At 42.2% G+C, this 13,421-nt stretch overlaps 1 protein-coding gene across 1 annotated transcript in view; it reads left to right on the top strand.

Moving 5' to 3' along the window:
* The first annotated feature begins 2,031 nt into the window (after positions 1-2,031).
* Positions 2,032-13,421, top strand: part of TRIT1 (tRNA isopentenyltransferase 1) — a 78,605-nt gene continuing 67,215 nt past the window's right edge. Inside the window, exon 1 of the mRNA XM_006886596.1 lies at positions 2,032-2,181. Coding sequence (XP_006886658.1) covers positions 2,176-2,181 — 6 coding nt within the window. The 5' untranslated portion in view covers positions 2,032-2,175. The remainder of the gene's footprint in view (positions 2,182-13,421) is intronic.

Genomic DNA, 13,421 nt, shown 5'->3' with positions numbered 1-13,421 from the left:
ACGACTTGAAGCACTTGTTGCAGAAACTCAAAGAATACAGCCTTTATTATGGATTGCATCTCATTGCCAAGCAAACAAAGATTCTTACCACTGGACTGATAGGCAATATCATGATGGACATTGTCAACATCTTCACCTTGGATCCACGATTAACACCCTTGGTACCAGCAGTCAGGAAATCAGGAGATGGACTGCACTGATCAAGTCTGTAGTTAGGGACCTCTCCAAATTATTGAGGAATTAGTTTGAAGACTAAGGTGCGTCTGACTCAGGCCACAGTCTTTCTGATCATTTGCTATGCATCTGAGAGTTAGTCAACGAATAAAGATGAGAGAAGAAGAATTGATGCCTTTGAGCTGTTGTGTTGGAGAAGAGCGCTGAATATCTCGTGCACTGCAGAAAGAACAAACATGTCATGCAGTGGGTGCAGCGCTCTTTAAAGGCAAGGATGACGAGGCTTTGCCTCACTTACTTCGGGCATGTTGCTAGGAGGGCCTATTTCTTCGAGAGGGACGCGATGCACAGAAAGGTGGAGGGTCAGCGAAGGAGAGGAATGCCCTCTACCAGGTGGATTGACATGGTGACTGGAGCCTGGGTGCTAACGTGTCAGGAAGCGTGAGGATGGCACAGGATACGGCAGGGTTCAGATCTGTTGTTCCTACGGTTGCAATGGGTAGTTCTCAACTCCAACAGTTCTTTAACAAGCCAGATAGTTTTTGGCGCGCAAGTAGAAAAAGAACTGTTGTTGTTGTTGTTATGTGCCGTCGAGTTGCCTGCGACTCATAGCGACCCTATGTACAACAGCCCTAAACTCCGCTCTGTCCTGTGCCAATCGCACCGTCTCTGACACTCCCATCCCAATTATCCCAGTCACTGAATCAATCCACCTCATAGAGGGCCTTCCTCTCCTGCGCCGTCCCTTCACCCTCCCAAGCATGATGTCCCTCTCTAAGGACCGGTCTCTCCTCACTACATGTCCAAAGTAAGTTAGACGGAGCCTCAGAATCCTTGCCTCCAAGGAGCCACCCGGTTTAACCCTTTCCAGGACAAATCTGTTTGTTTTCCTAGCAGTCCATGGTATTCTCAATACTCTTCTCCAGCACCACAGCTCAAAGGCATCAATTCTCCTTCTATCCTCCTTGGTCATTGTCCAACTCTCTGATGCATAACAAGTGATTGCGAAGACCATGGCCTGTATCAGACACACCTTAGTCTCCAGAGAGACACCACTGCTCTTCAGCACTTTGGAGAGGTCCCTAACAGCAGACTTTCCCATGGCAATGTGCCTTTTAATTTCCTGGCTGCTGGTGCCAAGACTGTTGACTACGGAGCCAAGCAAACTAAAGCTGTGTACAATCTCAATTTCTTCACCATCCATCCTGATGCTGCCAGTTGGTTCAGTGGTGAGAATCTTTGTCTTCTTGACATTGAGCCTCAATCCATATTGTAGGCTGCAGTCCTTGACACTCCGCAGCAGGCGCTTCAGGTCCTCCTCAGTTTCAGCAAGCAGGGTTGTGTCATCCGCATAACGCAGATTGTTGATAAATCGTCCACCAATCCTGACCCCACATTTCTCCTCATAGAGCCCAGCCTCCCGGATAATCTGTTCTGTATATAGGTTGAAAAGGTATGGCGATAGGATGCATCCCTGGCGTACGCCCTTCCCAATTTTGAACCATGCAGTGTTCCCTTGCTCTGTTCTGACGACTGCTTCCTGGTCCAAGTATAAGTTTCGCATTAGAACGATCAAGTGTTAGGTTCGTATAATTAACAATGAGAACAGATCTAGTTTTGAAAGAGATGCCGTCCTTCATTTAACAGAGAAGACTGTGGAGGATCCCAAAAGGAGTTAGCTGATGAGACTCAAACTGTGAGCCTTCCAGTCTTGAATACTTTGTCGCTTCATAGCGTCTTCCTAGAACAGGAATTCCACGCAGGCGCAACGACGGTTGCCATGGGGACAGCTCCTCCGGCGCAAGCGCAGACTCCCTCAAGATGGCGGCGACGGCGGCGGCGGCGGCGGCTGCACGAGTTGTTCCTGTGGTTTCAGGCCTCCGGGGCTTGCAACGGACATTGCCTCTTGTAGTGATTCTCGGGGCCACCGGCACTGGCAAGTCCACACTGGCGCTGCAGCTAGGCCAGCGGCTCGGAGGCGAGATCGTCAGCGCCGACTCCATGCAGGTACGGCAGCGCTGCTGGTCAGGGCCTACGAATCCTGGAGACCGCGTGGAGGCCTCTGTAGGGGCCAGTTCTCTACCGCGTGGTCGTGGTGAGCGAACCCCGAGCATTGTGTGGGCGGAGGGGACCCCATCATGACCGAATGCCTGCCATGGGCCTTATAAAGAGCTAGGCGTTTCACGTTCATTATCGCCTTTACTTCTTATGACATCACTTGACAGGCACTTAGATTCTCGCCGACGAGTTCTGGTAGCGCAGTTGTTAGACTCTTGACTGCTGCCTGGTGGGGAGCTCGAATCCCCGATCGGCCCGCGGCAGGAAGATGTGCGTCTGTAGAGAGGTGCTTGCTGTAAAGCAGGCGGTCTGTTTCTGTAAAGATGATGCTTTAGGGAGCCCAGGGGAGCAGTCACCTCTGACCCACAGGATCGATCACAGCTAAGCTCGACTGATGACAGTGGGTTTGGTTGGTTAGTTGTTATTATTATTATTATTATTATCATCATCATCTTCATTAAGATATAAGTGAATTGAAGGCCCGGGAATGTGAAATGATTTTGCTCGTGCCACATAGACAAAAAGTGGTAGGCGCTGTACATTAATCCACATTTACTTGAAATATAATAATACAAAACTGAGTGGCCTGTAGGCATACAAAACAAAGAAAATGAGTCTGGAATCTTTGCTATTTTATAGTGATCCTGCAAGACCATGATGAATTTGTTAGCATCTCTGAGTGGTGAGGGAACAGGGTAGTCGGCAAACTAAGGAGTCTAGTCACCAATTCTGCCACTGGTCCTGTGACCTCGAGTGGTAATTTTGTTTATTAGGATAATTTTTTTTATTTGTAAAGTAGAGAAAATGTCAACTTCTTTGTCTCTTTTACCAAGTACTACTGAGTTGTGTGTAATACATGAGTTGTGTAGGGAACTCTAGTGGCCTGGTGGTAAGAAGTTGCTTTGCAGTCTGCAAAGGCATGAGGTTCAAATCCACCATCTGCTCCGCGGAAGAAAGATGGGCAAATTCCTCCCTGACTCCTTCCGTGATTCCACTGGAGGGTCAGCTGTGAGTTGGATCTGACTGGACAGCCCAAAACAACAAAAACTGAGTTGTAATGCTTAAAAATTGAGATTGTGAGAGTTGGTGTGAAGATCAGAGTGATCTGGATTGAGGATGACAAGGTATTTGGTAAAGAAATGCTTACTGAAGCTCAGGGTTTTCACCCTTCCAGCTTGTCAGAGTTGAGGCCTTTGTCCTCTTTGAGCCAAAATAGATATCACCCTCATCACTCCTGCAGGCATTTGTGCTCCACTTGAGAGTTCTAAGTTTCTGGATAAATTTGGGATAGATCTCTGAAGGAAGATTACAATAAATATTTGTTGAAGAGAATTTATAGATGGGAATGTTCACAGAAAATTAAATGCTAGACATGAAATGCCTGGTACGGAGCCTAGCACATAATGGGTACCCAGCAAAGAATTCTTCACTCCACTCCCTAAGCCTTCTGGCATGATTTCTACTACCTGTAGATTACTTGGAGTGATAATACCATCAACTCGCATGAAAATTGAGATAATTTCAACAAATACTCAGAATTTGCTTTATAACAGCTTCAAACTCCAAAAAAACTCACTGCCATCAAATGAGAAGTGACTCACAGCTGAACCTCTGTAGGAATATAACTTGCTTGGGAGGAGATTGCTCATTTTTCTCCCATAGAGCCAGTGATGGGGTTGAACCAACAGACACAGCTTGTCACCAGCGCTTCCTTTACCAGCTGTAGAAGACAGATTTTGGCTTGAATTTCAGCAGTTCTTTTCCGAGATGTGTAACTTAAACCTAACTTTTGTGCCTTTATTTTTCCTTCTGTCAACTAGGAGGAATAACACCAGTGGCATAAGATTATAGTAATGATCTGATCAGGTAAAGTATGAATGCAGAACAAAAGTGGTTGCTGCTGGGTTGATTCCAGCTCATGTTGTTTACATACGCGTCCATAGGATTTTAAGGGCTGATTTTTTTTTTTGCAGGAAGATTGCCAGACCTTTCTTCCAGGGTTCCTCTGAATGGATACAATATCTTATGTGACAGTAACTGCTGAAATATCATAGCTGTTTTTGGGAGAGACAAAACCATAATCCCTATCACCAACTTTTAGCTCAACAGTGAAAGAAAACAGAGTAAATGAATATGTAAAGGAATATTAGTGATGTTTTGTAAGGTGGAGAGGTTGAGAAAGAGAGTACAAGTGCTAGAATTTATGACAAACTACTAAATACAGTACAAATTCTAGAAAGGATAAATCAGTGAAGGCTAGCAGAGACATGGAAAACTCACTGGAAAAAAATTTGAAAGGTAAGAAAAGTTTGGGATGATAAGAGAGAAGGCAAATCAAAAGAAAGAACAAGAATGAAGATTTCGAGCATGAAATGGGCTTAGTGTGTACATAGGGCAGTGACAAGAGGCTGTTCAGCAGAGAGATGTTGTAGGTATTGTGGAGTGGGAGGGGAGTAACCTAAGGCAGTGTGTAAGGAGCATTCATCTGTGCAGGATGGATTGGAGCAGTGGGAAGTGAAGACAGCCCAAGTATAGATCTTTGATTTGATACTTCAGAGACTTAAGTAAGATAGCCTCTGGTAACATGGAATTATACTGATGATCGCAGTGATCCAATCTTAATGTTTTGTAATGTCTGTAATTCTGGGCTGTGGTGTTGGTAGCAATGTAGGGAAGAGAAAGATGTTAACATTTTTAAGGTATTGTGTTACAGTATGCCTTGGTTACTGGAAAAATAAGAGAATAATGCACAGAAAATGATTCAAGCTTAGGTGTTTGGGAGAATATGCTGAACCTGAAGTCGGGCGATTCAGTTGTTGTAAATAAATGGTACTGTTTTCCTATGTACTCTTCAGAGTTCTCTTTGTTACCATAGAGGAACCAGACTGATTTTTGTATGCTAACCTTATACAGTGACAGAGTGCTGACTGAGGCACAGCCGGAGTGGGAATAGGACATCTTAAGGGAAGTCTAATGAGCTTACGGAGAACGCAGAAGCCAAAACCCCGTCTCAGGATTCTTGCCTTTGCTTCTCTGCTTGTTGGGACACAGTGCCCCTATATAAGCATGTTCCTTGTCTCAGTTCTTTACTCAGATATAACTTAATGAGGCCTTCTCTGACCATCCTGTTTATACATCATTGCCTTCCTCGATCTTCACCTTCTTTCTTGACACACATACTGGACATAGTCCCTATAAGGAAAATGTTGTCAATAAACTCACTTAATGTTCCATGTGAGGGTTGAGTATTGCTTTGTAATAGCTACTGCCCATTTCTCAGAAAAGTTTTTTTTTTTTACTTCTGGGCTCCTTGCTGTGGAGGTTGAGGTTGCCAGAGATCTTGCTGGCTGCAATGTCATTGGGATGATTGCGCTGGTATAAGGCTGATGTTCCTTCGTATTTGATGAATTATTTGTTGAACTGTCTTATTAAAATGGCACATCTCAATTGCTTTAGATTCTTCCTGTGGTTGTATGTAATTAAATATGAGAATTCTTTGATGCTAAGGTGCAGTGAAGATTAATTAATGCCTGAAGAACACTTTGAAGATTAATAAACTTTCTGAACTTGCTATCTCATTACTGTTGAGTTAGAAGCAACTCGTAGCTGACCCTTTGGGTTTCTGAGGCTGTGAACCTTGCAGGAGGTGACTGACTTATCTTTCCCCCCCTGAGCTGCTCCTGATAGATTTGAACCACCAGAGTGGCACGGCCTTTGTGTTAGCTGTGCAGCTCTACAGACTAGGCCACCAGAGCTCCCTGAAGCTTGTGTTTAATTTTCATTATTAGGTGCCTCCTGCCTTTCAAAAGTTTTCTTTATGCCATTTCTCTCTTACAAAAGATTTAGGTTAGTACTGTTCTCTCTATCAGAAAGAAGTTGAAAGAAGATTTTCACTTTTCATCTGAAAGGAAAAGGGAAATCAGCATTTATTTGTTGGTGGGGTAATATTAGAGGCTGAACACACCTGGAGCAGTGAAGATAACATCATCCACCTATTCTGGCACCCTTACTTAGCATCTCCGTGTCAAACCAGCATGGCCTGTACTGTGTCTGTGAATATTTCATGTTAGTATTATTTTTTTTTAAAGTGTGTTACTTGGAAGAATATTTTTTTGGATCTGAGAATGATGCCTTTATTTTCCATATAAATTAATGGTAATTGCTTTTTCACTTTATACTATTTCAGTTCACAGAGATTTTTTTAAAATGTTCTACTTTTGTATGGAAGAGGAAACCCGTGTTTTAGTAATTTACAACATTTTGTCATGGTCTCCATAGGAGAACTTTGACCTTTGATATTATGTTTCAACCCAAATACTGTAATAGAGCATCCTGCCCCATTTATGGTGTGTACTATGAGTACACACAAGTCTTCATTTCTGCCATTGCTCCCTGTCCTGCTCTTGCGTGGTGTTGTGTGGCTTGTTTTTTAACCATTGGGAGGCGAAATTGCTGAAAGTGGGACTCAGAAGCAATTTAGTTAGCAGGTCAACAAGTTACATTCTTAATGTTGGATAATCAGTTCCTTGAGAGATTATTTTGAATTTTTAACAAATCCACAAGTAGAACAAACCCAAACCAAATCCACTGCCATTGACTTGGTTCTGACTCATAGTGACCCTCTGTTGAGTTTCTGAGGTGGTAAATCTTTCTCCTGTGGAGTTGCTAGTAGATTCAGACCATGGACTTTTTGGTTAGTAGTTTGACACAAACCACTGCCACCAGACTCTACACCACCAGAGCCCCTTACAGGTAGGATAGGTAACTTAAATTTGTGTGGCACAGTTTATAAAATGCTTATTACATTGGCTCTTCTTCTTTTGTCATCACAGTAACATCATAAAGTTGGTATTATAATAATTTCAAAGATAAGGAAACTGAACTAAGATCTCATACTAAGTTGTGGTTGTTGTTAGGTGTCATCTAGTCAAATACAACTTGTAGTGACCCTATGAACAAAAGACCTGAGCCCTGCTCTGCTCTATCTTGTGCCATCCTTACACTTCCTGACACACAAGAGCCCATGTGGCAGTCACAGTGTCAGTCCACCTGGTTGAAGCTCTTCCTCTCCTTTGCGGACCCTCCATCCTTCCCAGTATCATGTCCATCTTGAAGGAATAGCCCCTCCTAGCAAAAGGTGAAGCCTCATTATTGCCTTGAGAGAGCACTCTGCACCCTCTTCAAGACATACTTGTTTGTTCTTTTGGCAGTTCATGAGATGTTCAGTGCTCTTCTCCAATACCACAGCTCACAGTTGTCAATTCTTTTTCTGTCATCCTTGTTTCTTGTCCAGCTCTCAAATGCATAGAAAGTAACTATGGCCTGAACCAGACATACCTTAATACTCAAACTGACATCATTACTCCACAATAATTTGAAGAATTTCCTGACTGCAGATTTTCCCAGTGCAGTGCGTTTCCTTATTTCCTGACTGCTGGTACCAAGGGTGTTAATTGTGGATCCAAGCAAGATGAAGCTGTTGACTCTATCCATCATGATCTTGCCTATCAGGCCACTGGTAAGAATCTTTGTTTTCTTGACATTGAGATGCAATCCATATGGAAGGCTGCATTCCTTGATCTGTGACAAGTACTTCAAGTCCTCTTCACTTTCAGCAAGCAAGGTTGTGTCATCTGCATAATGCAGATTATTGATAAAAACAAATTCAAGCCTCATGTTGCGATATTGAAAGATGTCATGGACAGTATATTGAATGATCCAGAAAGCATCAAAAGAACATAGAGGGAATACACAGAATCATTGTACTAGAAAGGACTCATGTTGTTGTTGTTATGTGCCGTCGAGTCGTTTTTGACTCATAGCGACCCTATGCACAACAGCCCTAAACCCTGCTCTATCCTGCGCCAACCGCACTGCCTTTGACACACCCATCCCGATTACCCCAGTCACTGAATCAGTCCATCTCATAGAGGGTCTTCCCCTCCTGCGCTGTCCCCTCCACCCTCCCAAGCATGATATCCCTCTCCAAGGACCCGTCCCTCCTGGCAACATGTCCAAAGTATGTCAGATGAAGCCCCAGAATCCTTGCCTCCAAGGAGTAGCTTGGTTTAATCCTCTCCAAGATGAATCTGTTTGTTTTCCTGGCAGTCCATGGTACATTCAGTACTCTTCTCCAGCACCACAGCTCAAAAGCATCCACTCTCCTTCTGTCCTCCCTAGTCATTGTCCAACTCTCTGATGCATAGCAAGCGATTGCCAATACCATGGCCTGTATCAGGCGCACCTTAGTCTCCAGAGAGACACCGTTGCTCCTGAGTACTTAGAGAGGTCCCTAACAGCAGACTTTCCCATCGCAATACGCTTTTTTATTTCCTGACTGCTGGTGCCAAGAGTGTTGACTGTGGAGCCGAGCAAACTGAAGCTGTGAACAATCTCAATCTCTTCACCATCCATCCTGACGCTGCCAATTGGTCCAGTGGTGAGAATCTTTGTCTTCTTGACATTGAGCCTCAGTCCATACTGAAGGCTGCAGTCCTTGACCCTTCTCAGCAAGTGCATGAGGTCCTCCTCAGTTTCAGCAAGCAGAGAAAGGACTCAATAGACGCTGAAAAATTTCAGGAAGTATGTTATGAACAGGAGCCAGTGGTAATGAAGGGAGAAGTGGAAGCTGCATTGAAGGCATTGGCAAAAAATAAGGCCCCAGGAAACAATGGGGTACCAATTGACTTGTTTCAGTTAACAGATGCAGCCTTGGATGTGCTTACCAGTCTATGCTAAGAAATTTGGAGGACATCTGTCTGGCTAACAGATTGGAAGAGATCCATATTTGTTTGCATTGCCCAAAAGGGGATCTGACTGAATGTAGAAACTATCAAACAATATCGTTAATATCACATGCAAGCAAAATACTGTTGAAGATTGTTCAAAAACGGCTAGAACAGTATACAGAGAACTGCCAGAAATTGAAGCAGGATTTAGAAGTTGTGGTTAGATGCCGTCAAATTGAGTACTACTCATAACCCACCTGGTTAAGGGTCTTCCTCTCTTTTGGAGGGACATCCTTTCACCCATCCAAGCATAATGTCCCTCTCCAAGCAATAGTGTCTCCTAGCAGCATGGCCAAAGAATTTGAGGTGAAGCTTTGTCATCTTTGCCTGCAAGGAGCACTCTGGCTGCCCCTTCCTCTGTTCTTTTGGCAGTCCATCAGTACTCTTCTCCAGCTCTTCTTCTCTTTGTTCAAAGACATCTATTCTTCTGTGTTCCTTATTCATTGTCCAGCTATCGGATGCATAGCAAGTAATTGAAAAGACTGTGGCCTGAATCTGACACACCTTACGTCTTCAAACTAACATCATTGCACCCCAATTATTTGGCGAGTTCCCTGACTATATATTTCCGAGTCAAGTATGTCTCCTGATCTCCTTATTACTGGTACCAAGTGTATTGTATTGATTGTGGATCCAAGTAAGATGAAGTTGTTGGCAGTTTGAATCTTTTCTTCATCTATCATGATATGTTGGTGAGGATTTTTGTTTTCTTGATGCTGAGATGCAGTCCATATTGAAGGCTGCTATGTTTAACCCCACCAAGTGCTTTAAGTCCTCCTCACTTTCAGTAAACAGGTTGTGTCGTCTAAATAATGAAGGTTATTAATGAGTCTTCCTCCTATCCTGATGACTCATTCTTTTCCGTAGAGTCCAGCTTCTCAAATAATTTACTCAGCAAACAGATTAAATAGGTATGGAGAGATAATACAACCATGGTGCACTCCCTTCTTAATTTTAAAACCCTTGCTCTGTTTGCACTATAGCCTCTTGGTCTGTTTACAGGTTTTGCGTGAGCACAATTAAGTGTTCTAGAATTTTCATTTTTCTCAATGTTAGCCATAATTTGTTATGATCCACACAGTAAGTAGCTGGTCTCTAATTACATCTGTTTTCTGTGCCCAGTGCTTTGTTCTCTACACAATGCCATTTCCTTTAGATGAGGTAGGAGCTGTGAGGTTCAGTCATGAAAGTGGCTCTTAACTTGCCTGCCACTGATCCATGTATGAGTGTGTGACATTTTGTAAGATTCATATTGTTACAGTGAGGTCTGTGAGGTGGAGTGTGAAGATGATTGGCTCACATGATTCATTGTTTAGGGTGCTAAAACTTAGTGTAGCTCAATAAGAAAATATAATTCAGTATCAGATTGATACCAAAGATAGAATATATTTACTGAGGCAAAGAAAATCTTGGCCTGGTAGAGAGCCTAGACTGAATAGTAAACTTCTTTGTTGTAAGCAGACTTACAGAATAAAGGGTGACAGAGTCGAAAATGTAATAATTAAGAAGTTTGGGATGTTTCTAAATTGAGTTTAGTGAAAACTAGTATTTGCATTTTAATAATCCCTTATAGTGTATCCCTTGTAGAGTAGTAGAGCCTAGAATTTTAGGTTTAGCAATGTGCCAGTGACTGAAAAAGGATTGTAAACTGCCTGAAATCTTAAAATGTATTATACTTCATATATCTGTTGTTACTCTTTTGCTATTCCTTAATTGAAGGGTCATCACAAAGCAACCTCTATTGTGACATATCCCAGAAGAGTTCATGTTTTTTTTTAAATCTTGAGTGAGTAAATGCTTTTACGTATTGAGGTAGTTTCTTTGAGGTAAAACTATCATGTATCAGAGGTAATGTGTCTAGGGTGATCATGTCATCATGGATCCTGTTAAACAGTGACTTGTCTTTGTAGCATCTAAACGTCATGCTTGGCCTCTTGGTTTCCATTATTGTTCTGTATGTAATCTGTTGAAGGAGAAGTCAACACTGCTTTCTAAGGGATACTTGAATGGACTGGAGCACAGCAAAGATTGTGAGGATGATGTCTGATTGGACAAGGTTTTGCCCTGTCGTACATATAATCGACTTGATATTACCTAACAGTTTGTGTAGGGACTACTACAGGGAGTCATGCAGACTAGATTTTCTGCATGGCAAATCTAACAGAAATAAGAAACAGTATTTGTACTTTTCTGAATTTCCCATACCCTGTTTTACAGATTATAGGAACATAAATATTTTCATTCCACAGTAAGAGTTTGGATTCAAGGAGAGACAGGTAATACAATCCTTGTTTCCCAGGGTGGAAAACCTGAGATAGAGAAAGATTAAAGAACAGACGACAGATCACACTTCAGTTCATTTGTATACCTGGAAACTGGATCTGTGTCTTCTAACTCATCTACAGTGTCCGATATATTTCAGGAAGATGATACTGAAGGTCTTCTTTTCAGTCTGAGTCTTTTTCTTGGCATGTAAATTCAAGGTACAATGCTTTGCCTTCAGTGACTAATGAAACATTGTACTGAGAAACTTGAAGACATTTGCCAAAAGATGTACAATGACTGTCTGTAAATACAGACTACTAACTATATGCTGAGAGAAAATAAACAAAGTGTTCTATTTGGGTTTATAGAGAGGAAGTTTCTAATGCTTTCTTCTGCAAGTCCTGTGGAGAAGCAGTAGGCCTCACACAAGCACAGTTCCCTTTGTATTTGCATAAACCTACAAGAGGAGAAGCAAATGAGTTTTGGCAGTCTGGCGAGTAAACAGGGTTTGTGTCATCTAGTCAATGTGGAGTTCTGTGTTCTTTTTGTCTGCTTTGGGACATAATTTAGGCACAGTATTTTATACCAAAGGACTGTGTCTGTAGTGCTGAAGGGAAATCTGGGATGCATGAGGAATAGATATGAAAGGAGAAATGGGATGGGGGAGTAGAGCGTCTTACTAGGGCCTGAAATAAAAGGCATAAAGATGGGGACTGTTGTATGCTGTTGTACCATGACTGGGAGAAGCAGTCTTTTAGAAGGACTGAGCCTGACAAGAAGCTCAGAAGGAAATCTGAATTGTTTTGACTTGTCTGGTGTACTGGTGCACTATAGGGAGCACTGGTGGTACAGTCCATAGTTACTTGCTCTGCTAACCCAGAGGCCAAGCCTTTGGCAGTTTGAATCCATCAGCAACTTCTCAGAAAAAAGATTGGCAGTCTTCCTCCCATGCAGTTCATAGGAAAACTGCTGGAGGGTCAGCTATGTCTGTTCCAACTTCACAGCAATGAAAGGGAGAAAATGAATGTGTGTGATGAAGCCTCTTGATGCCCCTTTAGTGTGAGTAATTTAGTTTTACTTTGGCTGCGGTATTGTATGCTAGGTAGGATGTACATATGTGGTGACTTTTTTGCAGCTGTGAGAGAACTTTGGAGTCACACATCCTTTATCATATAAGGAAAGGGAAGTGACTACTGACAGAATGAGGAACCATAGGAGAGCACTAATGGGACAGATTCTGATTCATGAGAATGAGGTGCTTCTGGTCTAGGGCAGGGTGTTGAAGCGCTTCCATTCCAAAAAATAATATATGTTTAAGGAGTGAAAAGTATTTGGGGTGCACAGAAATTCACAGATGCGCTTTATGTGTGCTTTATTATGGCTTAACTGAATTGGTTTTGGATTCTTAGACAGTTAGGTAAATTTAGTTAAATCAGAGTCTGAATTGTGTGCTTATCTCTTGGTCCTCCCTCTGAACTGGAATCTCACTGCTGCTCCTTCCTCTTGTAGTAACTAGAGAGGTCAAGCATTTACCATGAACAGTCATAATAGTACTGAATATATACACAGATAGATGTGATAAACACTGTCGTAGGAATTTGACAAATATTGAATAGCATCACTACAACCTTTTGAGATAGGTATTATTACTCTCTCGCCTTTACCAAAATTTAGTTTCTTGAACTCTTTGCCATTCTGTTTTCCGTTAATTTTTTGTTGTTAGTTGCCATCAAATTGACTGCAGCTCATGGCGATCCCCTGTGAGCAGAGTGAAACTGTTCAATAGGGTTTTTTTTGGCTTTGACCTTTTTAGAAGCCTATCACCAAGACTGGCTTTGTGTGTGTGTGTGTGTATATATATTTGCATACATTAATTCCTATGCATTTGTTTCATTTATGTACCTTGTGTTTCTATAATAAAATTTTATTGTAATTGTGAAATTTTGATTTTAATGAACGTTTACAGAGAAGTTAGATTTTCATTTATTCATTGTTGCACATTTTAACCTTTCTCCCTCCATTCTCCCTCCTCTAGTTTACTTTTTAAAAAAATATTCATTCACTGTTGCACAATTATCTACCCCCACGCGCCCCCCCGCCCCCCCAGTTCTCTCTGCAGTGATGTACTTCTTTTTT

The sequence above is a fragment of the Elephantulus edwardii genome, unplaced genomic scaffold (genome assembly GCF_000299155.1).
Source record: "Elephantulus edwardii isolate Elephantulus edwardi_28Jun2011 unplaced genomic scaffold, EleEdw1.0 scaffold00049, whole genome shotgun sequence".
Lineage (NCBI taxonomy): Eukaryota > Metazoa > Chordata > Mammalia > Macroscelidea > Macroscelididae > Elephantulus > Elephantulus edwardii.
The sequence above is the reverse complement of the archived record's forward strand: the minus strand, read 5'-3'. Positions and strand labels throughout refer to the sequence as shown.